This window comes from Corvus kubaryi, unplaced genomic scaffold, assembly GCF_017639235.1.
Source record: "Corvus kubaryi isolate FWS band 111438036 unplaced genomic scaffold, C.kubaryi_AGA036_p1.0 37367, whole genome shotgun sequence".
NCBI classification, from domain to species: domain Eukaryota; kingdom Metazoa; phylum Chordata; class Aves; order Passeriformes; family Corvidae; genus Corvus; species Corvus kubaryi.
In genome coordinates this window covers 5,749,499-5,770,736 of record NW_024581119.1, presented here as the reverse complement: position 1 = coordinate 5,770,736, position 21,238 = coordinate 5,749,499, and the positions used below count along the sequence as shown (strand labels likewise).

Here is a 21,238-nt window from a genome sequence, read left to right as displayed (position 1 = left end):
CTCAGTGAGGTCACTCCTGCAGCCCCACAGCACTGAGGTCACTCCTGCAGTCTCAGTGAGGTCACTCCTGCAGTCCCCCCTCTGCAAAGGGCTCAGATGGGCTCAGGGGTTCAGCTCAGATCTGGGGGGGAAGGCAGAGCAGGAGTTTGGGCACACCCAGCTCCCAGAGCACAGCCCCATTAATTCAGGCTGCAGAGAGTTCTGCAGTACAGGAGGGCATCAAGAGGCTCCTGGTTCCTGCCCAAACCATCTCCCCATGCCGAGGACAGGCCTGACGCTCACAGGCAGCCAAGGCACTCGTGCTTTGCCGGTGCTGGTGGGATGGGACAGGGCACTCAGGGGTTGGTGGCAGCAGGAGTAATGCCAGCTCCTCCAGGTAATGCTGCATTACTTTTTGTCTCTGGTAGCCCAACTCTCCCACTGACTTTCCCCCTATCCTGCAGCCCCTTCCCCTGCCTTGCACATGCACGGCACAAACGAGGCCCAGCATTAATGAGCCATTGCATACAGATGAGCTGGCAGCCAGTCCGAGCTGCCACAGCCACACATAAAAGCCAAGCAGGGCCTTGGGCTCTCTTCTTTCGATGCAGGAGCTGCTGGACCCAAGTTCTGTGGAAGTTCCCTGGTCTGGGGGACAGGGGCAGCTCCTCTCCCACCTCCCCTCTGCAGGCACCTGCACTGGGTAAGGCACAAGGTAAGGGACTCTGTTCTACTCTTTTCCCACCATATTTCCCTTAGACTGTCTCTTGTCTCCTTGCACAAATTTGCCATGTCAGGACTACAGCAAGGGAACCAAGAAATCCTTTGCTTTGTGGAATAGCACGAGTGGGTTCCAGTCTGCCTTGTCACTGGCTCACCTCTCCTTGGGCAGCCCTTTGCCAGTTCTCTGCCTCCACTTCTGCTCCCACTAAACAGCTACTGAGGGGAACACTGCCAAAGAGAATCTCTGCACCTGCTGGAGTCACCTCCAACACCAAACACAGACGATGGCAGTTCAGGCTTTGCTCCTCTCTGGAATGCTGAGTGGATTTCTGGCAGTGACCTTCTGGAAGGGCCTTAAACCTCAGCTCTGTGAAAAACTGGGGTGGGATAAGCTGGTGCCAGCTCAGAGCACTTTGGATTTGTGGGGGAACTGCCTGCACTGCTGTTTAACCCTGCGCTAGCAGCAGCCACCTGGGCTTCAGAGTGACTTAAGTAACTTCAGAGTAACTGAAGGGCTAATTAAGTGTGTGTAAGAGGACAGTTAACGAGCATCAGCTCAGGGTTTTCACAGTCCTACCTGAACTGGGAGGTGTTTCAGTTACCCAGAACCAACAGCTCAGAGCAGAAGTTGCCCCAGCTCAGCTGCAGGAGATGCTCAGAGCTCCAGGAACAAGATTCTCAGAACTTCTGAAGTTAAAAAAAGTAACCACCCTTAAATTCTCTTCCATTTTGGGCATGACAACATGTAGTGCATGGTTCACTTCCTTAATCTTACAGTCAATTGCTTTTCTCAACCCCTATAAACATCAGCAGGGAAAGAGAAAAATCTGCATATGTGTTAGTAATAAATTTAAAAATCAGGGCATACCACTTAAGGGTTGACTTGTCAGAAAATGGTAATTAAAAGTGTTCCAGCTGACAGTGCTGCTTTAATGAATTATTAGTAATGTTCTCGGAGAACATTTGGTGAAAGACACCATAAGAGCTCTTACTTAAACGAACCGATTTTCTGCATCATGCAACTTCAGTGCACAAGAGGGGGAAAATCTCCATTATAGAATTACAAAAATAACCAGGTAATGGTTTGAATGATCACGAAGGAGCAAGGGGCCATTCGTACTTGGCCTGTATTTCCTATGCCACAGCCTTTGTCCGTAGGTGCTGATCTGAGAGCTGCCACTCTTGTGTTAAACTCTGTCCCCAAAGCCCTGTAAGGTGCAGTGTAAGAGCTTCTCACAGGGCAGTGATGCTGAGACAGGGACAGAGCCTTTGGCTCTGGATCCCTGACCACAGCTGGGGCTGCTGGATCCCACCAGGCTTTGCTTGGCAGAGTGCAGGGGAGCTGGGCAGGGCAGCACAGAGCACATGAGTGAGGAGCTGGATGCTGGAGGTGGATGCAGAGGGCATGGAACTCTAGGGATGAGCTCTTTGAGTACTTAAATTAATTGTCCAGCTCTTTGTGCCTTTTACTGCTCAGCATCTCCTGCAGCTCCTGCAGGAGGTCCTTAATTCCAGACAGAACCAAAGTTGGCAAGGAGACAGCGAGGGGAGAGCATGTGGAGACCTGGAAACACAGCCCTGCTTAGTGGGAGAGATGTGTGGAGTGGGGACGGATGAGGGCAAAGGGCACTAAGCCTTAATCATGGATTTGTGTTTGGGTGTGAAGGAGACGGCGGTGGGAGGTGGGGAGGCAGCTGGGGGAAAGAGGCCCTCATGCCTCATTTCCTGCCATGGGATCCTTGCTGGGTTCCAGCTCCATCCAGATCTGTTGTTTGTCCTTGACTGTTCCAGGAGAAATGTAAGAGTGCAGCTCTGGGAATTCACCTCTCTGGCAGAAGTCCCGTGGACCTACCCCAGCACTGGTGAGCAGCACATCCCAGGGAACTGGGGGGTTCTGGCAGGGGTGTTGGTGGGAAAGGCACTTCCCAGGAGGAGTTCAGAGCTCCAGAGGGCTGTTCTGGGTTCAGCTCTTAGCAGCAGCTCACCTCAGCCCCCTGTGACCAAGGCACATCCCTAAATCTCTGGATTGCAGTGGGAATGAGGGCAGTTTGACACGGGAATGGAACTTCACCTTCCCAGCCAGGCTGCCCCAGGAGTGCCCGCTGTGTGTTCCCTGGGCACGCAATCCCAAAGCTGCTCCAGCACCACACGCCCTGCCTGTGCTGCAGCTCAGCCTGCCCACAGAGAAAAGGAGCTTTAGAGCTCAGTTCCAGTGCTCTGGGTGCCCCCAGAGATCTTCAGGAGCCCTGTCCCAGAGCAGGAGCTGGGAGCAGTGCGGGGCCGATGAGGGCACAGCCTCCCTGCTGAGCCTCACTCAGGTAAGGGTTTGTTCCCTTCTTGCTTTCACCATGCAGGGCTGGGATGTGGGAATCTGCTGCCTCTGCAGCATTCCATGAGAAAGGGAAGGGAATTTAGCTTGGTTCAGACTTCCATAAACTCTCCCAACCACCTCCTGTGCTGTGGGCAGAAATGTGCCAGAGGAGCCCAGAACGGGTAACAAGCAGCCAGGTACTGCTGGAAGCCCTTGGAATGCCCATCGCAAAGGGAAAACAAGCAGTTACACAGTGACATGTGCATCACAGGGCAGAGCTGCTGTGACCTGAATGGCCACCCTGTGTGTGGATGTTTGTTAATATCGAGAGGAGTCCATCTCGCTTCCCTTTTCGTTTAAATTTGGGGGTTGTGTCTAATCTTGTCACCCGGGGTGAGAGGAGACGCCTTGAGGAACTGCTCCTTCAGCCCTCAAATATAAACTGCAGCTCTGGTGCCTCTCTTAAATGAGCTGCCTGGGCTCTTCAAACATTTGAAGAGGTAAAGTGAGGTGAGAGTAAAACCTTCATGGGTTTTACACCACTTTAGCAGGACTCTGGAAAGCTCAAATAACATCCTGAGGTTTGCTGCATAATTGAATCCTACATGAAGAGGCAAAACTGATACAAGATTTTTAAAAGCTCATTAATGGCTGAGGTCAGAGCTTCACTTCTGGAAGTAATTTAGTCCCAGTTTCAACTTAGGCACTTAACAGAAGCAGGAACTTAAAATAGGAATCTTGGTACCTAGAACTGCTTGTGTAGCTGGCGATCCAGGGAAGTTTGAAGCAATTCACTTTGAGATGCCATTTTCTGAGAACTGGGAGGAAGTGAGCCACTTGAGTGAATTTCCTCAGGTTGCTGGAACAAATCACCACCATAGAAAATTCCATCAAGATTTAAGCTCCTAAATGAATGGGGAGGATGTGAGATGCCTGGGAAGGTTAAGCTGTTTTCCCCTGGGAATGAAACAGTGGGATATATATAAAGGGCATCCAAGAAGTCAACATCACTCTCACTTTTCGTCTGGTTCTGTCTGGAACAAGGAGCTCCTGCAGGAACTGCGGTAGGTGCTGAACAACAAGAGGCAGAAAGAGCCCCTGGGCACTTGGTGAGGGTGTAATTTAAACACAAAGCCTTGCGCAGTGTGGGAGCTCATCATCAACCTAAACTTAAGACTTTCATTTGCAAAAGGATCTGCAAATCAGCTTTATATTTGTCCCCCCCCAAAAGCCATTGCATGTTCCCTCTGTTCCACTCCTTGCTGAGAATATTGAGATATTATACACGCAGAACTCTTCTGATAATGAACAGGTGCCTGCCGATACAGCAACTGGGCATCTCTTGCTGAGACTCTCCTAAAATCTGAGCTCCGTTCCAGCTCTGACTACAGCAAGCTGATGCTGTTGCCAGTCCACAGCTCTGAACTCAAGAGGTCTCAAAACTTTGCAGTCATTGAATTTATCCAGCCAGCCCCTGAGCTCCTCTTCCATCTTATGGGCAGATGGGGAAACAGGTACAAAGAGGAGAATATTTGTCCAACAGTACACAAAAAAAATGTGGAAAGTTGGGAATTCAGCTCAGGTATTTGGACTCTGAGGTTTGCTTTATCACTTGACTGTACTTCCTAGGTCCTGCGGCCAAAAGCCATTTGATTAGGACAGATTCGTTTGGTTCTGGGTTGAGACAGAATCTGCTCCCTAAGTTTACTCCTTGCTGTGAAATAGCAAGGAATGAATGTACTGAATGCTGGTCTCTGACCTTGGTAATAAGTTGATTTAATTGGATTTGATTTTTCAAATGTAACATCTCAAGTCAGCCATAAACTCTGGAATTAGCATAGCACATCTTGGCGCGGGAGAGATTTTCAAGCAGCAGAAGGAGATGAAGTCCGTGCCCAATGAATTTCAAATTACACTGAGGATGAACTCAGCCATGTGCATGTCAAACCCGAATTGTGCAGGCTCTGAGTGCAGCAGGCAGCACAGTTATTAATGGCTTACATCTGCTATTAGGAATGCAAAGTAGCTGCTTTGCACCCAGTTTGTTCTGACGTCTCCTCACATCAATGACCCATGTGACGGGTCAATAATTCACTCCCTGCACTCTGCAAGCCAAGAATGTCTTGCAAGTCAATTACACTCATAGAAATAATTAGGAGCACAAAAGTAACTGGAGGATTGGGATAGAAAAAGCCCTGCTGGTGAAATATTGCATATCCCAGGCAAAGCAGAGCCTTCCTGCCTTTAGAGCTGCAGCTTGTGCTCCCCTGCGCCTTCCAAGGGTGCTGAGCATGCCTTGACAGCAGGAAATGGCCTGAAAAGGGGCAATTTTCAGTGCCAGTATTTCAGGAAATAATCAGGTTCCCGTGTAGCTAAAAGCTCCTTGCTTCCTGCAGGAGATGTGTAAAAAAGTAGGACATTAGGCAAATAGCTGCCTGCTGAGATCTGATCCTCAAAATTGTTCCTGAAATTTGTTTAGCTTTCATGGCATTAAATTGTAATAAATCCAGGAACATTTTAACCAATCTGCTGGGCACAAGCAGACTCTAATTCAGATGGACAAAATCTGCTTCATCAGACCTTGTAGGGAAGAGCACAAAATGCCTTTAGCAGCTCTGAGTTCAGCTGGGAATGTCTGAAGTTGGGCTTTTCACAGCCCAAATCTTGGGTTGCCAAGCTGAGTCTAAAGGCCGTGGCAAGGGCTGCAGGCTGTGCTGTGCATCCCTGGAATTAGGGCTGTTATCCACACCTTGGGGCAGCAGCCAGGGAGAGCTGAGGGATGGAAATCACCGAGATGAGACTGGAATGGGACAAGAGGTTGTTGAAAATCATGGGAATCAGGTGTCAGGAACCAGGGGCAGGACAAAACCCGCCAGCCCCAGTCTGGAGCACTTGTGATGGACAGGAACCTTGCCAGCCACTGGTCTGATCTGTGACTGTGCAGCCTGGGCTGATTCAAGGTGCAGCAGCAGGTCCCAGCCTGCCAGGGAGCTGCTGCACCTCAGGAGAGCGGGAGCAAAAGGAGAGCAGGGAAAATCAACAGGTGGAGGCTGATGTGCTTCAGTGTCAGCTCAGCTCGACACGCAGGCAGACACTGAAAGGAATTCATAGGGCAGAAACCTGTATTATCCAAAGGAAAAGTGCATCTGCTCAGGAATGTGACAAATCCTTTCCCTTTTGAGCAGTTCTGTGGGGTCACCAGAGGTTTCTTTGCTCTCTGGATGTACAGTGAGAATGAAGAGGTTGCATTCTCCCATTCCCTGTGGTGCCACTGTAGCCCACCTGACTTACTTCTGAGGTAAAAAGCGAGTTCAAAAGCTGAAGTCCAAAACGTCTGTTAATGGAGAGTGAATCTGGAATGATGTTCCTTTCAACACATCTGCTGGGAACTCCTGGATGAGAGGCAGGACACATCCAGAGGAACTCAGCACATGATCATGAGGCAAAGGGTCTGTTAATGTTCCTGTCCAAGAGAAACTGTGATCCTACGTACAGAAATTCAGGAAACAAGGACAACTTGATTGCAAAACAAAGCCAAATCCAAGCAACAGCAGAGCCAGGCACAGACAGAACAGTAGCAGAAGAACTGAGGGTAGAAAAGCCCTCTGTAAACTACGTATTTGTGGGATTTACTATGAGAGTACTGTTATTAAAGGAAGGGGATGAGGTGCTAAATGATGAGGTGCACAGAACTCAGGCTGCAGTGCAGCCTTTAATCCCTGGCAGGTGAGACAGGAAAATGCCTCACGCACAGTTCAGTGATGCAAATGATCCAAGGGAAGAGCTCTACACACACTTTGATCTTGAGAGAAAGCCTTCCTCACTTTGTTCTGTGTTTACCTGAAGAAAGGGATAAAGTGTGAAAGCACTGCCTTCTTCGTGAAACAAGGAGCAATAAATTCTATTTATAGCACACCCGTGCTCCTGAAAGGCCTCAAAATCCCTGACAGCTGTGCCCAGGGATGGCTGCAGTTACTACTGAAGCAACTGTAGTACTCTAACAGGGCAGGGCAGAGGGTGCTGAGCAGTAAAAAACACCTGGTGAAACCCCAGCCTCAGCCTTAAAATAGCCTACAGTTGCATGTAAAGTAGAGAAATGATTCTTATTTCCTTTGCAGACAGGGACCAGGAGTTAGAGAGCAATGGAAACACCTGAGCCCACAGAGTCAGGGCCCCAGCTCAACAGCTGCTGTTTCCAGGCCAGTGAATCCTCACATGAACCACCTCGGGGGGCTGGGGAGTGCAGCTACCACCTATCACATCATCCTGTACATCCCCAAGTCTTTCCTCTGTCAATCCTGCTGTCTGGGAAGTGCTTGGGGGCTGGCATTCCCAATGGAAATCTGGCAAAGCAGGGTTTGAGTCTGGCTTATCCAGAGCAGTGTGACAGAGCTCTCTGCTCTGGTTGGGTTATTGGCACCAAACCAGCACAGCACAGGGGGAGTTTGGCCAGTTTAGAAACCAAAGTCACCTTGATAAGCACCAAGGGCTGGGCTGCTGGAATTACAGCTTAAGGTGAGGACAGTGCTCTTCACATTCCATGGAAATATTCCCGAGCTGCTGACTGGGGTTTTCCCTGGCGCTGTGTGCAGGGGAGAGATGGCAGCAGGGCTTGATCCCCAGGGTGGGGTTCCCACCGGGGCTACCAGCATCCTTTTGGGGTCTGTATCCTAAAAACACAGAGCAGCTCTTCCTGCTGCAGTCCCCTGCAGGCAGGGGTTTATTTGCCTTTCCCTCATGCTCCTCAGGCTCGCACACAGGGAGTATCCCAAGAGCACATCATATCCTGCCCCTAAGGATGCAGTTTGGCCATGGCAGGGCCAGCCAGGCTCTTGGGTGTGTTCTGAGTGCCCCTTTACCATGTCTCTGCCCCAGAGCTGGAATTGGCTGCTCTCTGAATGACTGTGGGGAGCCTGTATGACACAGCAACATTTGCTGTTGTGTTTTTGTCCTTGTGCAGAGCCCGGATGGAGCAGCTGCAACGCTCCTCCTGTGCAGTGAGTGAGGAGAACTCTTTCCCAACCCACTGAGTTCGCCAGGGCTGAGTTCTCTGCCCCCAGCCCAGAGCTGGGGCCTGTCTGGGGCAGTGCCACAGAAATATCAGCTTAAATTCACCAGCACTTTGGAGAGAAAGGAGCAGAGGCTTTTATCTGGCAGGGCATTGCTGGGTGCTGAGGTACCCTGACAGCAAAGCAGGGTTAGACCTGCTAGTGCCCACAGGTGGCTTTGCCTTGGCAAAGTCTGTCCCCTGCTGTGTCCCCAAGCCCAGAACCAGCTGTCTTTGGGCTCCCGCAGCAACTGGTGACTGACACTTGACATTGCCAGCCTGGAGAAACCAAATGGGAGTTAATGATTCAACCCCTTAAATGCTCAGCAAAGAACACCAGAACGGGGAATGTGCAGAATTGGCTCACATGACTCTGCCCATTTCCCCTGTGGCTTTTCGGGGGTGTTTATGCAGCATTTGCCTTCCAGCCCTCACTGCTGAGGTTTCATTGCATTCAGATCAATCCCACACGTCCAGGTGAGAACCCATTTCCATCTGCCCTTCTCATCCTTGCAGGGCAGTGCCTTTGTCTGGCAGCACAGAGCAGAAGTAACCACACAAACCCCGCCTTTCTCCATGCAAAATTTCAGCTAAAAGCAAAAAGCTTTATGTTCAAGGCTTCTGAGCCCATCAATATCAATTCTCTTAAAGCAGAACACAAATCCAGTACAACACTGGTGGGGAGTTAAATCCCGATGTTTTTTCCTCATGCAGCCACAACACATCACACACAACTCTACTACAATGAGGATTATTTGGGGAGGGTTTTTTTGGCCAAATTAAAAATCCCAAAAGATATAATTTGCTTGACAAGTCATTTCTCCCAGACAGCCATTTCCTACTAAAAACTGAAGATTTTCAGTGGAAACCTATTTGTCTGAAAATAGAAATTAATTCTGATGAGAAATCCCGCTGGAAAGCCAGCTCAGCTCCCGGTTCTCTGTCTCCAGAGGCAACGCCCCAGCGCAGCTGCACCCTGAGCTGGTGCCTGGGAATTCTCTGTCCCAGCAGAAGGTGCAGTGGCAGCTTCAGTCCAGCCGTGGAATTAACCTGGCACTGCAAAAATATCCAATAATGATGTTTTCTTTGGTGCCTGTGAAGTGACTGTTGGGTTTTGTGCAGCCAGAGGTGTTTCCAAGTGCCACATTCCCGGAGGGACCATGGGCCAGGACAGGAGGAAATGCTGCTTCTGTTCCTCTACCAAACCCTTCCTGGTGTTTGTGTTGGGGATGTGTCCTTTGCTCTCAGTCAGCTGAAGCCTTTAAACAACCCCCCCCCCAGCCCTGGATTAATTTCTGTGCAGCACTAATTACAATATTATTAATTGCTAACAATGACAGTAATGTCTTTATTGCTGTAAATCCTTTATTTAGACATCTGAGGTAAGTATTTTAACCTTTGAGGACCCCAAACGCTCCTAAGCTTTTGGAAAACAGGATTTGCTTGCATCCCCAGTGCTGCAGTGCCTGTTCTTTCATTTATTCCCAGGAGGGAATTATTTCTTCCCCTCAGCTGTGTGGGGGGAACTGCAGCCCCTCTTTTCAAACCATGTGTACAGGGCACAGCATTCCTGGGTGGGATTAGTGACTGTCTGTTATCACAGAAATATGATTCAAAGGAGGCTCCGAGGGGCACTCGAGTCACACTGGGGCTGCTCAGGTGCCAAACCCAAAAAACAGGGACAAAGCACAAGGAGAAGATCTAATTTAAGGCAGAGGGGCAGAACCCCCTGGCAGGGCAGGGCAGGGCAGCACTTCTGAGGTGACTGAGTCCCTCGAGCAGCCAACTGCTCCTGTAGAGTCCCTACATCCCATAAATGTCAGAGCTGACATGGTTCTGTTCCTAAAAGTCAGGACATGAGGAAGGGAAGGGAGGGGACAGTGCATGTCCTGGTGATGTCCCTGCTGGGCTGGGCTGGGCTGGGCCAGTCCTGCTTCATCCAGGTCCGAGACAGGAGGATCAATCCTCCCTCCTTCCCTCCATCTGAGGAGGCGTTTCAGGGATTTCTTCATTTGGTGCTCACACCTGGGGTGGGAGACACCTGTTCCAAGGATATTCCATTTTCCCAGTGCATATTATGGACTGCTGCCCAGCCCCCAGGCAGGCAGGCAGGCAGGGATCCCTCTGCCCCTCCTGCGTGCAAAAGGGCAGCTCGGGCACCTCACAGTAATTCTGTTCAGCAGGAGAGAGCGCAAGGCAGGGGATAAGATCCTTTGGGGGATCCACTTGAAATTCCACTTGGACTTTAGGCAAATGCAGTCACTTGGGCTGGAGCTGTGACAAGACTCCAGCTTAGCACTGAGCCGGATGGAAGGATCACATTTCCCACATGGAACTGGCATTTCAGGCGGCACTCTGGAGGCACAGCCACAGTGCTCAGCACTCCAAGCTGCTGCCAGGGATAAATATTCCATGGTGGCATTGCCAGGGCCAAGAAGGAACCTTGCCAGGCCCAGCAGGTCTGGTCCCTTGGCAGATGTGTCTCTCAGGAGGATGCTCAGAGGATGGTTCAAATCAGGTTCTTTCCAGACAGACCCCAAGGCCAACTGGCTGCTTTAGGGACTTTGTTTTTTCCTCCACTCCCAATTGATTGGGCTCTCTGTGACAGTCCTTGATTCTGATTTTGACATAGGCAACAAGACAGAATGGTGCAACTGCTATCCCAGCCCAACAGGTCATTTCCTGCTGCATCCCATCCCAACAGGCCCATTCCTGCTCTCCATCCCATCCCAACAGGCCCATTCCTGCTCTCCATCCCATCCCAACGGGCCCATTCCACCTCTCCATCCCATCCCAACGGGCCCATTCCTGCTCTCCATCCCATCCCAACAGGCCCATTCCTGCTCTCCATCCCATCCCAATGGGCCCATTCCACCTCTCCATCCCATCCCAACAGGCCCATTCCTGCTCTCCATCCCATCCCAATGGGCCCATTCCTGCTCTCCATCCCATCCCAACAGGCCCATTCCTGCTCTCCATCCCATCCCAACGGGCTCACTCCTGCTCTGCCCAGGGCAGTTGGCAGAGGGTAAATGAGCTCCACTCCCCACAGGGCTCGGTAGTAAAGCAGCCAGCAGATAATTCACCATGAGACTGAGTGTTAGAGTTTGCTTTTCTAATAAAAAAGGATTTGATAAGGTATTAGGAATTGGATATTTCACATACTTTGTTCAGAGAAAGTTCAACAGAAAGAAAAACACAGAAAGGACCGAAAGAAGATCTGAGTTTTGCAGAGAACTGAACAGGACTGGAAAAAAAAATCCTTTAACTCTGTATCCCCTTTCTTCTACCTAAGCTGCTTAGAACTTCCTCTGAATCCCTAACAAAGATGTATTTCTAGCGCAGGCTGCGGGCTCCGGGAGCTGCTCTGTCTCCCCCTAATGATCCCGTTCTGCCAGCTTGGCTCCCACTCCCGCTGCTGCCAGCGAGGGAGGGAGACACCAGAACTCCAGCAAAAGAGCAGGAGATGGAGTCTTGTTCTTGTCAGGCCCCTATCAAACATTCAGCACCTTCCCCTCCCTTCCCCCTCTGGTCTCCTCAAGGGCTGCACGTGGCTGGGATTAAAGCCATTTCCCTGGATAAAACTTACCCGAGGAATGATTAAATGTCGTTATCCCCCACATCCAAATTTTTCAAACCAAACCAGTTGCAAGGAAGTAAGAGCAAGGAGAAGCACCCAGTAACGTTCCTGAGGGAGCAGAGAACTGCAGCTGCTCAGGAACTGCAAGGATTGGTGTCACCCACCTGCAGGGCTGCAGAGAACAGGCAGAAACACGGCTAACAGCTCTCAGATATTTGGGATGGAGGCACTGCTGGAGTACTTGGGAAGCTGAGAATGAAAATCTGAAAGTTTCTGCTTACTCTGATGATCACTGGGAAATACAAGACTGGGCCAGGGAAGTGGGAACTCCTTGTTTTCACAGCTAACCTCGCCAGGTCATGTTTATTGATGGAGTTTGTGTTGTGTAGGAACAGGAGCAGTGCACCCTCTATAAGCACTGCCTGGGACAGCAGCACCATCCCCAAGTCCCACAGGACAGAATTCCCTGCTCCAGACAGACAGAAGTGCCCTGTTTATGTGGGCCCAACAGGAAACACATCCTGGTAAACATTAGCTAGGATGTAGTCGGGCACCTCTGCTGATTTGAATTAAAAGGGCTTTAATTGCTGTATTATATAACTTGCTTTATATAATCTCCTCCAGACAGTCGCTGATATACTCACAACACGCTTATCCAGGAGAGAATTTTTCTCCTGCTGAAGCAAATCAACATATTTCAGCTGTGTGTGGGGGCAAGGGATTTGTTGAAAGGAGAATTCCTTTGTCATTCTGCCTGAAGAGGGGTGAAATTCTTCTGCCTCTTTGATCTGCTCAGGGGTAGCTTAAGCAGGGCTTGTAAGGGAGCCTTGGAAGGGGCTGTGGACGATTTAAAGAGGCAGTAGAAGAATGCTGGAGCTGGGGACCTGTTTTCAAGGATCCAGGCTGATCATCTTGTTCTCAGCTATTCTGTGGTTGTTATCTGTTCAATTGTGTGTCCAGATCCCCACTCAAATTCTGGAAAGTTTCCCGTGGAAGCTGGATCAGAGCTGTGAGGGTGATTTATCATGACCCCTGATGTGAGGACACAGGCAGATCAGAAACCAGAGATCCTGCAGATTTCTCCCCTTCACACCTGTTCCCTGAGGTTAGGAGCCCCTCTCTGCCTAAGGAGTGCATGTGCAGCTCACGATGCACAAGGTGAGGCATCCCAGAATTTCACCCTGCCATTCTGGTAAAGCCAAATTCTAGCAGAAAAGGACAGAAGGAACACAGGGGCCAGCTGAAGTTGGGTGGTTTTGCACAATAAGCTGAAACCCTGGAAAACTTCTTGGAATAGTGTGTTACACAGGATTGCTTTATTTCTGCTCAAACTATGCATTGACACGGACATATTAAAAGTGCATCAGGAAAATAAAACTTGAGAATTGTTCAGGAAAGTGTGACCTCATTCCCCTGTCCTCAAATGTGGGCTTAAAGTTTAACCTCTGCCAGCTCCATTTGCAACCAATAAACTCAGCAGCAGAAGGGTGAAAAGGTACAGTACAAAGTGACCTTCATTTCTTTCACGCTAATTTGATTGAGCAGGGGAGGAAGGTGATCCAGTCCAAGTGCAGAAAGAAGGCAGCTGTGTGAGACACAGAAATAAGTTTACTCTTAGGGCTGCTGATAGTAACAAGGACATTGAATAATAGAATTACTTCTGGCTTTACAAAATGCTATTAATTTGCACTTAGACTCCATCCTTGATAATTTTCTCTTCATTCTCTCCACAATATTTTCTCTTTGCTGCTGATTAACACATGTGAAGGTGTTTTCTGTGCCTGCAGCTGGGTGTGATGGGAGGATTTCTGGTTTAGCCAGCTGAGACATCAGGCAGCTTCTCCAAGTTAAAATCACAGGGTAAAGGGACGTTGCCAAACAGCAGTTCTTGACTTCATAAAACTGTTGTGGTGGCAAGGGGACCCTCAGAGGGGGCACTTGGTCCTTTCCTGTGTCGGCTGTACAGCTGGCACTGACACTTCTCCAGTGTTTAAATGGCTGCAGTTAAATGAGACACATTTCCCACTGAACTCCCACCAGTGTCTGACGCATCACTCGAGGTATCCCCATTTTGGATATATGAAACTGGAGCTTAGGGGAGGTGAACAGCTCTTGCCACAGATACTTAAGCACGTGAAATCAAGCAAAATTTGGGCAGTCCACTTGCCACCAATTTGAGCCCAAGCCTTTTGCTGCTGACCAAAAGGAAGCCCGGGTGGGCTGGTGATAGGAGGCAGGGTTTGAGATAAGGGGTGTAGCATCTTTAGCTTGCTCTAAAAAAGTCACTCCTAAGGCTTGTTTTACTGTCCCTTCCTATTGGGAAGGTAAAGAAACAACAGAAGCACAAAGCCCTCAGCATCTCCTGATTCAAGGTGCCCTCAGGGTTTTCCCAAAGGAAAATGGCAGCTGCAGGAATCCCAAACCCTTGCCCTGTGTGGCTGGGGATTCTCCTCCTCGGAGACCCAGCAGGCTCAGAACACCCCTGTGTGAGTCAGCACTGGGAATATTTTCCCCTCAAGTTCTCACTTTGGAAGCATTTTGCCCCAGGACGTGTGACCACAGCACACAGCTCATTCAGCCACTCAGAAGGATTTTGTTCAACAGAAGCTGAATAAAGAGGCACACATGGGTCCAGGGGGGCTCAGTGTGCACTGATCCAACATCCTTCCTGGCAACCAAACACGTTTTATGCTTGGTGATAAACTCAAATAAATTATTTTTAAGAACACTCCTAAGTTTTGGGCCAAAATCAGGCCCTGGGATGGTCCATGAACATCCCAGGCAGTGTCTGACTCTGCAGAGCATCAGCCTCTCCCCACACCTGTGTGTCTGAGTAACTCCAAGGCTGGGAATTTTTCAAATGTAGGTTGATCCAAATTCCAGTCTGAACACATCTGTAGCATTTTCTCCATCAATGACTCTTATTCCCTGGGTCTCTTGTTAACATGGCCAGTCATAAAGGACAAAACAAGAGGGACACCGAGCTACAATTTCCTTTAAAGGATCAGGTTCAGAAATCCATTCTTAGTCTTAGCATCGCCTTTGTGGTGAGCTAACACCCAAATCCTCCTGCTGGAGTTTAATCTTTTCTTTTGTTCTCACCTAATAATCCTATTTGAGATGCTTGTGTGATTCCAGGGTCTGAATTTCACACCTCCAAGCCCCATCTCTAACCATGCTAAAAATAACTACGGATCTGGCTTAATTATGCCTTCTGCATCTGCTCCCCTTTGTCCCTAAATTTCCTATCCACGTCTCATCCAGGGTCTCCCAATGCTGAGATACACACAAAACTGCATCAACAGGCCAGGTTTCATCTCCTAAAAGCCAGAAAGGTCTCCAAACTCAGCATTTTCCCCACCCATGCCCACGATGGAGTTACTGCTGCTCCAGGCTTCACTTACACAACTGAGCACAGGACAATATTAACACTTGACTGACTTGGAGTTTATTGAGCAAGCCAAAATGATTGTTTTTTGCTGGAATGCTCCTTAGGCAAGGAACTCTGAGTTTCCTCATCAGCTTACTGGAACTCTTCCCCAGCAGCTGCAGGAAAATATGCAAATTGTATAACTTTGTCCTGAGCAAGTGTCTTGAGCTGTGTCAGAGTTTCCCCCTGGCCTGCAGGTCCAGGTTAAACCCCACTGCTCATTGTTTTTGCTCTGCAGAGCCCTGTGAGCAGTGGGGATGTTCAGCTACCTCCGGGAACGCTTCACCAGCCACCTCCGGGAGCGCAGCCGGCGCCGGGCCAGGCTCGTCTCCAAGGATGGGAGGTGCAACATCGAGTTTGGCAACGTGGAACAGTCCAGATTTGTCTTCTTGATCGACATATGGACAACCATCCTGGACCTCAGGTGGAGGTACAAGATGACCATCTTCATCTCGGCCTTCCTGGGCAGCTGGTTCCTGTTCGGGCTGCTCTGGTACGTCGTGGCCTACATCCACAAAGACCTGCCTGAGTTCAACCCCTCCATCAACCACACCCCCTGTGTGGAGAACATCAATGGCCTCACCTCAGCCTTCCTCTTCTCCCTGGAGACCCAGGTGACCATAGGCTACGGCTTCAGGTGTGTCACAGAGCAGTGTGCCACTGCCATCTTCCTGCTCATCTTCCAGTCCATCCTGGGAGTCATCATCAATTCCTTCATGTGTGGGGCCATTCTGGCCAAGATCTCCAGGTCCAAAAACCGGGCCAAGACCATTACGTTCAGCAAGAACGCCGTCATCAGCAAGCGCGGGGGGAAGCTGTGCCTCCTGATCCGTGTGGCCAACCTCCGGAAGAGCCTGCTGATCGGGAGCCACATCTATGGGAAGCTGTTGAAGACCACCATCACCCCCGAGGGGGAGACCATCATCCTGGACCAGGTCAACATCGAATTCGTGGTGGATGCTGGCAACGAGAACCTCTTCTTCATCTCGCCACTCACCATTTACCACATCATAGACAAGAACAGCCCCTTCTTCCACATGGCAGCAGAAACCCTCCTGCAGCAGGACTTTGAGCTGGTGGTGTTTTTGGATGGCACCGTGGAGGCCACCAGTGCCACCTGCCAGGTGAGGACATCCTATATCCCTGAGGAGGTGCTCTGGGGGTACCGCTTCGCTCCCATGGTGTCCAAGACCAAAGAAGGGAAATACAGAGTGGACTTCCAGAACTTCAGCAAGACAGTGGCCGTGGACACTCCCCACTGTGCCTTCTGTCTCACCAACGAGAAGGAAGCCAAAGCCAAAGAGAAGAAAGGTTATGACAATCCTGGCTTTGTCTTGTCTGAAGTCAGTGAAACCAGCGACACAAAAATGTAGTGCCAGGTATTTGTGGGACTGAGTTTTCAGAGAGAATTCAGTCTTGAGAATTAATAAATAACTCAGTAAAACAAAACAGGAACACAGGTCTGGGTTTGCTCTAACCCAGCATTTGTTTTCTCAAAAGCCTCCAATCAAAGAGGAGCAGCATACCAGTGATCACTATTTAACTACACTACTTATATTTCATAGAATTTATATTTTTATATCTATGGGACATTTAATGAAGCTGCTATGTTGGAATGTCCAACTCACTGAAGTTTCCAGGGGCATACAAAGGTGTTAAAAAGTCTGAAAAGGTGGAAAGAAATTTTAGGACGTAAAGATACACAGCTGCTGGAATGAGAACGTGAAAAGGAGAGACAGAAGGCAAAGCTAAAGAAACCTAAGGGACTTAGGAGCCAAAACCTCAAAAAAAAGTCTATTTCTGGCTGTCGAAGTCCTCTATGAAAACAGACTCTGGCTCTGCATCTTGGGCACTTTTGAATGTTCTGAAACAATTCCTTCCCTCATTCTTTGGGGCTGGTACAGCTGCAGGACAGAGCAGTAGAGGATGGGACAAGTTTAGGAAATAGAGAAGACAGAGCTTGGACCAAGCTGCTGCATCTCCAACTCCAAAATGTGACTTGTCCCCTCTGAAAGCCTTTGACTCCTTTCAGGGAAAAAGATCCAAATGGAAAGGAAAACTGAAAAACCAAGGAGAAGCAGAGCCACTCTGGGCCAAGAGGAATTTGGCAGCTTATTCCCAACTGTCCCAGCCCTCAGCTCTTCACTGCCCCAGGAGCTGCCTGGCTGGGGAATAGGGAAACATTTGAAGACCACTCTCCAGAAAGGTGGGGAGATGGAGAACACGTTGATTCATTCACACCTGGCAGAAAGCGCTCCACTGGGAGGAGAGAGGAAATTCCCAGCTCTGGATGTATCCTTCCAAAAAATCCCCAATGCAAACAGAGATTATCTTCCCCTTTGTAGCACGAAGGTCTTGTTCAAACAAAAACACAGCCCAGGAGCCTCCTACCAACATTTTGGCTTCAGATTTCGTTCCAAACTGTTCATCTGCCCACAGCCAAACATGCATCCCTACAGGAAACAAGTCCTGCTCGGTGGGAGCTGAGTCGTGCTGAACATTTTCTGGGGATGATTTTTGACATTGAAGCTTCAAATGCAACAAGAAGTTTCAATACTTTTTTAGTGAATTTCTACTTTCTACTTCCTCGCAGGCAATTTTTTCCCCTCAGTTCATTCTGTTACTGAGAGTTCTAGTGGCAGACCAAAGAATTTTTGGGAGCTCTTCCCAGTGATGTAACTTGGCTCATCAATTTTCAATGCTGTGGTAAAATGGAAATAGTGTTAAAAGCTGCTGGATTAAGTGGTTCTAAAAGAAGGGGAGAACTCAGCAGGTCAGATGATGACTAGAGAAAGTTGTGCTCCAAATGAGCATGGTGTGAGTATGGAAATCAAACTCTGGGAACCAGGAGTGTTCAGGTCTCAGTCCCAGTGTGGTGTGAACTCCTCTCTTGGGTCAGAACAAATCACTTTACTCTGCATCTCCAATTTGCCATCTGTAACCTGGGACATAACCACTGACATTGTACAGAGAACAACGTTATGAACAGTTATGTCACTAAAGCACTTTAAAGCCAATGCTCAGCTGTGTCAATCTTTCCTCAGTGCACCGCTGCCACACCCTTCTCCACCTCTGGGTGGAAAGGTCAGCACACCAAGTTCTGCTCTCATCACACATCAGAGCTACCAAAAGTGGCTGCACTAGGGCCAGAACTGTGAATAGAGAAGCAGGAGTGAGACTTTTGAGGTAACTCACAGATACTGCCAGATATTTTAATTGTGCTGCTTTTGCAACCTTGCAAACCAAGCGTGAAAAATATTTTACAGTCTCGGTCACCACAGCACCTGAACCTTCAGCCTTAGTGCCCCTCAGATTATCAGCTTGGAAGGACAGTTTTGATCCCCCAAAACAAACATCAAGAGATCAGTGGCCATGCACAGAAATCTCGGAGGCAGCAGGGAAGGGAAATGATGTGTCCAGAGTCCCAGACTGGTCTGAACCAAAAGGCTGCTCCATCCTTCCAGAGCTGCTGCTGCATTTCCTCCTGAGGCTTCCTGTACAGTTCCCTGGGGGTAATGTCCCCAGAAAGTGGCACTGTCAGTGCTCAAGGCTTGCAAGCTACACCTCTTACCCCTGGGAGAAGAGACGCATGAAGATGCCTTTAATAGAAGCAGAAAAGTGTCCCCACTGGACAAGGGAAACCCACTCGGAAGGTCAAACCCAGCTGTGCAATGAGGAGCCAGGGAAGAGTCCTGCTTTGAGCACTGGTTTGGGATGTTAGTGCTGGTGGGGAAAAGAAATCAAATGCTCTGCAGTGCCTGTCCAAGGGGTGGTGCACACCCTCCGAAGCCTAGGGGGTCCCGAAACAATGTACTTTTGAGGAAAGCCATCTCAAAATCCTAAACTTCAACGTTCTTCCCGACCCAGCGGTGGAACCTTTTGCCCTGTTTGCAGCATGAGCACGAGGATGTGTTGTTCCATTTCTAGAGGTACGAGGTGCTACCACAGCTCCTGATCCCCGGCAGGGGTGGCTGCCTGGTGTTCCCTCTCTTGACAGCCACACCTGCCTTGGAACCTGCAACACAAGGAAACTGCAGCAGGGGAAGGGCGACTGTGTCCTTTCGCACATTTTGGTGTTACTGGAGGGGATCCAGGACCAGAGGAAATTCAAGGGGATGGATCCAAAGCTGACAGGGCCATGGCTGAGCTATCAGGCTCCCTTAGAGCGGGATCATACTGGGAGCTGAGTGGGAATCCCGGAGTGAGCCTCCCGCTGGTTGTCACCCCAGGAAGCCCTGGCAGCCCCGAAGCAGCAGCAGATAGAGCTGAGGCAGAGCCCAGCAGCAGCACAACAATGAGTGGAATTTCCTCTGGCTGTCCAGGGAGAGCTGTTTGTCACCCGGCAGATAAAGGCCGGGCCGGGAAGGAGGTTATCGGGGACAGGCCACTCAGGACAGACTCCAGAGGAAAGCTATTCTGGGGGCTGTCACCCCTGCTGCCATTAAAAGAAAGTTCAGTTAAGAGGATGAAAATAAATTTAATCTTGCTGAGCAGAAGTGGCTGGAGGGAACCACAGAGCCGATACTGGAAGACAAAGGCCGGGTTCCTCACCCCGCAGGGCTTTGCTTGTGCAGCTCTGCCCCAGCCTCGCAGGCCCCCTCTCCCTCCCGTCCTGCCTTAGGCCTTTCCACAGGCTGGGGCACACCGCGGAGGCCACAGCCTGGGCCAAACCCTGCGAAGGTCTGAGGAGAAAGTCCTGCCCCTTCAGGAGAGCAATCAGACCCTTCCTGCTGGATTAAGGCCTAAAGGATTTCGCTGGGAAAGCCAAGCAGCCAGGCTTGGGAATAATGTGTCTGCACTAAACTTAATTTATCTTCTCATTTCACAAACAACATGTTTCTTCTACTGTATTTATTTTAAACATTCATTCAAGCTGTGCATAATATTTCAATCATTTTGAAATAGATTTACCCTCCTGCTGGCAAATGAATAAGGCATCCTGCTGACTGCTGGAGAAAGGGCCATGAATTAAAATAACTGCTTTTGGTAAACTGACATGTGCTGGTTTGCTGTCTGTCTGCACACATGCTCTGGGAGGAACTGGTGAAAAGACACCCCTAAATAATAATAATAACAATAATAATAATTAAAACAACCCCTGGCACACTGCTCAGATGCTCCCACTGGCTTGCACTGCTGGATTGTGGCAGACACTGCTCACAGGCTCCCAGCGAATGCCTGGGTAGCTCCTGCCTGTACACAATTCCCTGGAAGCTCTGCTGCTCACCCACAAACCAGTCAGCAGTGAGCAAAGCCTGACAAAAGCTGAGCTGTCCCATCCCCTTCCTGCTCCCCAGGCAAACTGGGGTGGTCACACCCTTGGGAATTCCACTGGGAGCAGCCGGGATTTCCCCCTCATTTTTTTCCCCTAAAAACACCCCTGCCTTGATCCACAGTCATGGTGCTGGCCCAGCTCCTGCTCCCCACAGGAGCAGGGAGAAACCACAGCACCAGGCCAGGAATGTGAGCAGAGAAGGGGAAGCACAGAGGGAAACTGTGCAAGTTCCTGAACCCTCTGGTGAATCCTCTTGCTGCAGCCTGGGGAACCTCTGAGGCCACCAGCACTGGCCCTAAATCCCATTTGAGCCCGTGACAGCTTCACTGGAACAAGAGTGAGGAAGGCTGAAGCTCTCTCCGTGGCTGCTTGAATACACACAAAAGACACTTCCTGAGGCCAAGCTGACATTCCTGTGGTGGAAGCATCTGCCTGGGGACACCTGCACTGGAACAAACTCACTGCTGCATGAGGCAGACATCAATTCTGCCTGCTCGGGAGGCGGACAAGCGAGGGGAGGCTGGGATGAGACAGGCTCACTTTGTGTCTCCTTTTTCACACCTCTGGCCAAATTTAAGCACAGAAAGCATTAAGCCCGTGCTCTCCTGGGCAGCCACATACCAACTCAGCTGTGCAAAGTCACCACGTGAATCTGTGGTGACAGCCCAGCACGGAGGCAGGTCGGGATACTGGGGAGCACAGGGATGCTGGGGAGCACAGGGATGCTGGGGATCATGGGGATGCTGGGGAGCAGAGGGATGCTGGGGATCACGGGGATGCTGGGGATCAGAGGGATGCTGGGGATCACGGGGATGCTGGGGAGCATCAGGGGTGCTGGGGATCAGAGGGATGCTGGGGATCAGAGGGATGCTGGGGATCACGGGGATGCTGGG

The 21,238-nt window shown here is 50.0% G+C and overlaps 1 protein-coding gene across 1 annotated transcript; it reads left to right on the top strand.

The window, feature by feature from the left end:
• Positions 1–596: 596 nt before the first annotated feature.
• KCNJ1 (potassium inwardly rectifying channel subfamily J member 1) lies at positions 597–20,065 on the top strand. The gene is made up of 3 exons (XM_042034027.1): positions 597–694; positions 2,494–2,564; positions 15,309–20,065. The coding sequence occupies exon 3, from the start codon at positions 15,328–15,330 to the stop codon at positions 16,441–16,443; it is 1,116 nt and encodes a 371-aa protein (XP_041889961.1). The 5' UTR covers positions 597–694; positions 2,494–2,564; positions 15,309–15,327; the 3' UTR covers positions 16,444–20,065.
• The last annotated feature ends 1,173 nt before the right edge of the window (positions 20,066–21,238 follow it).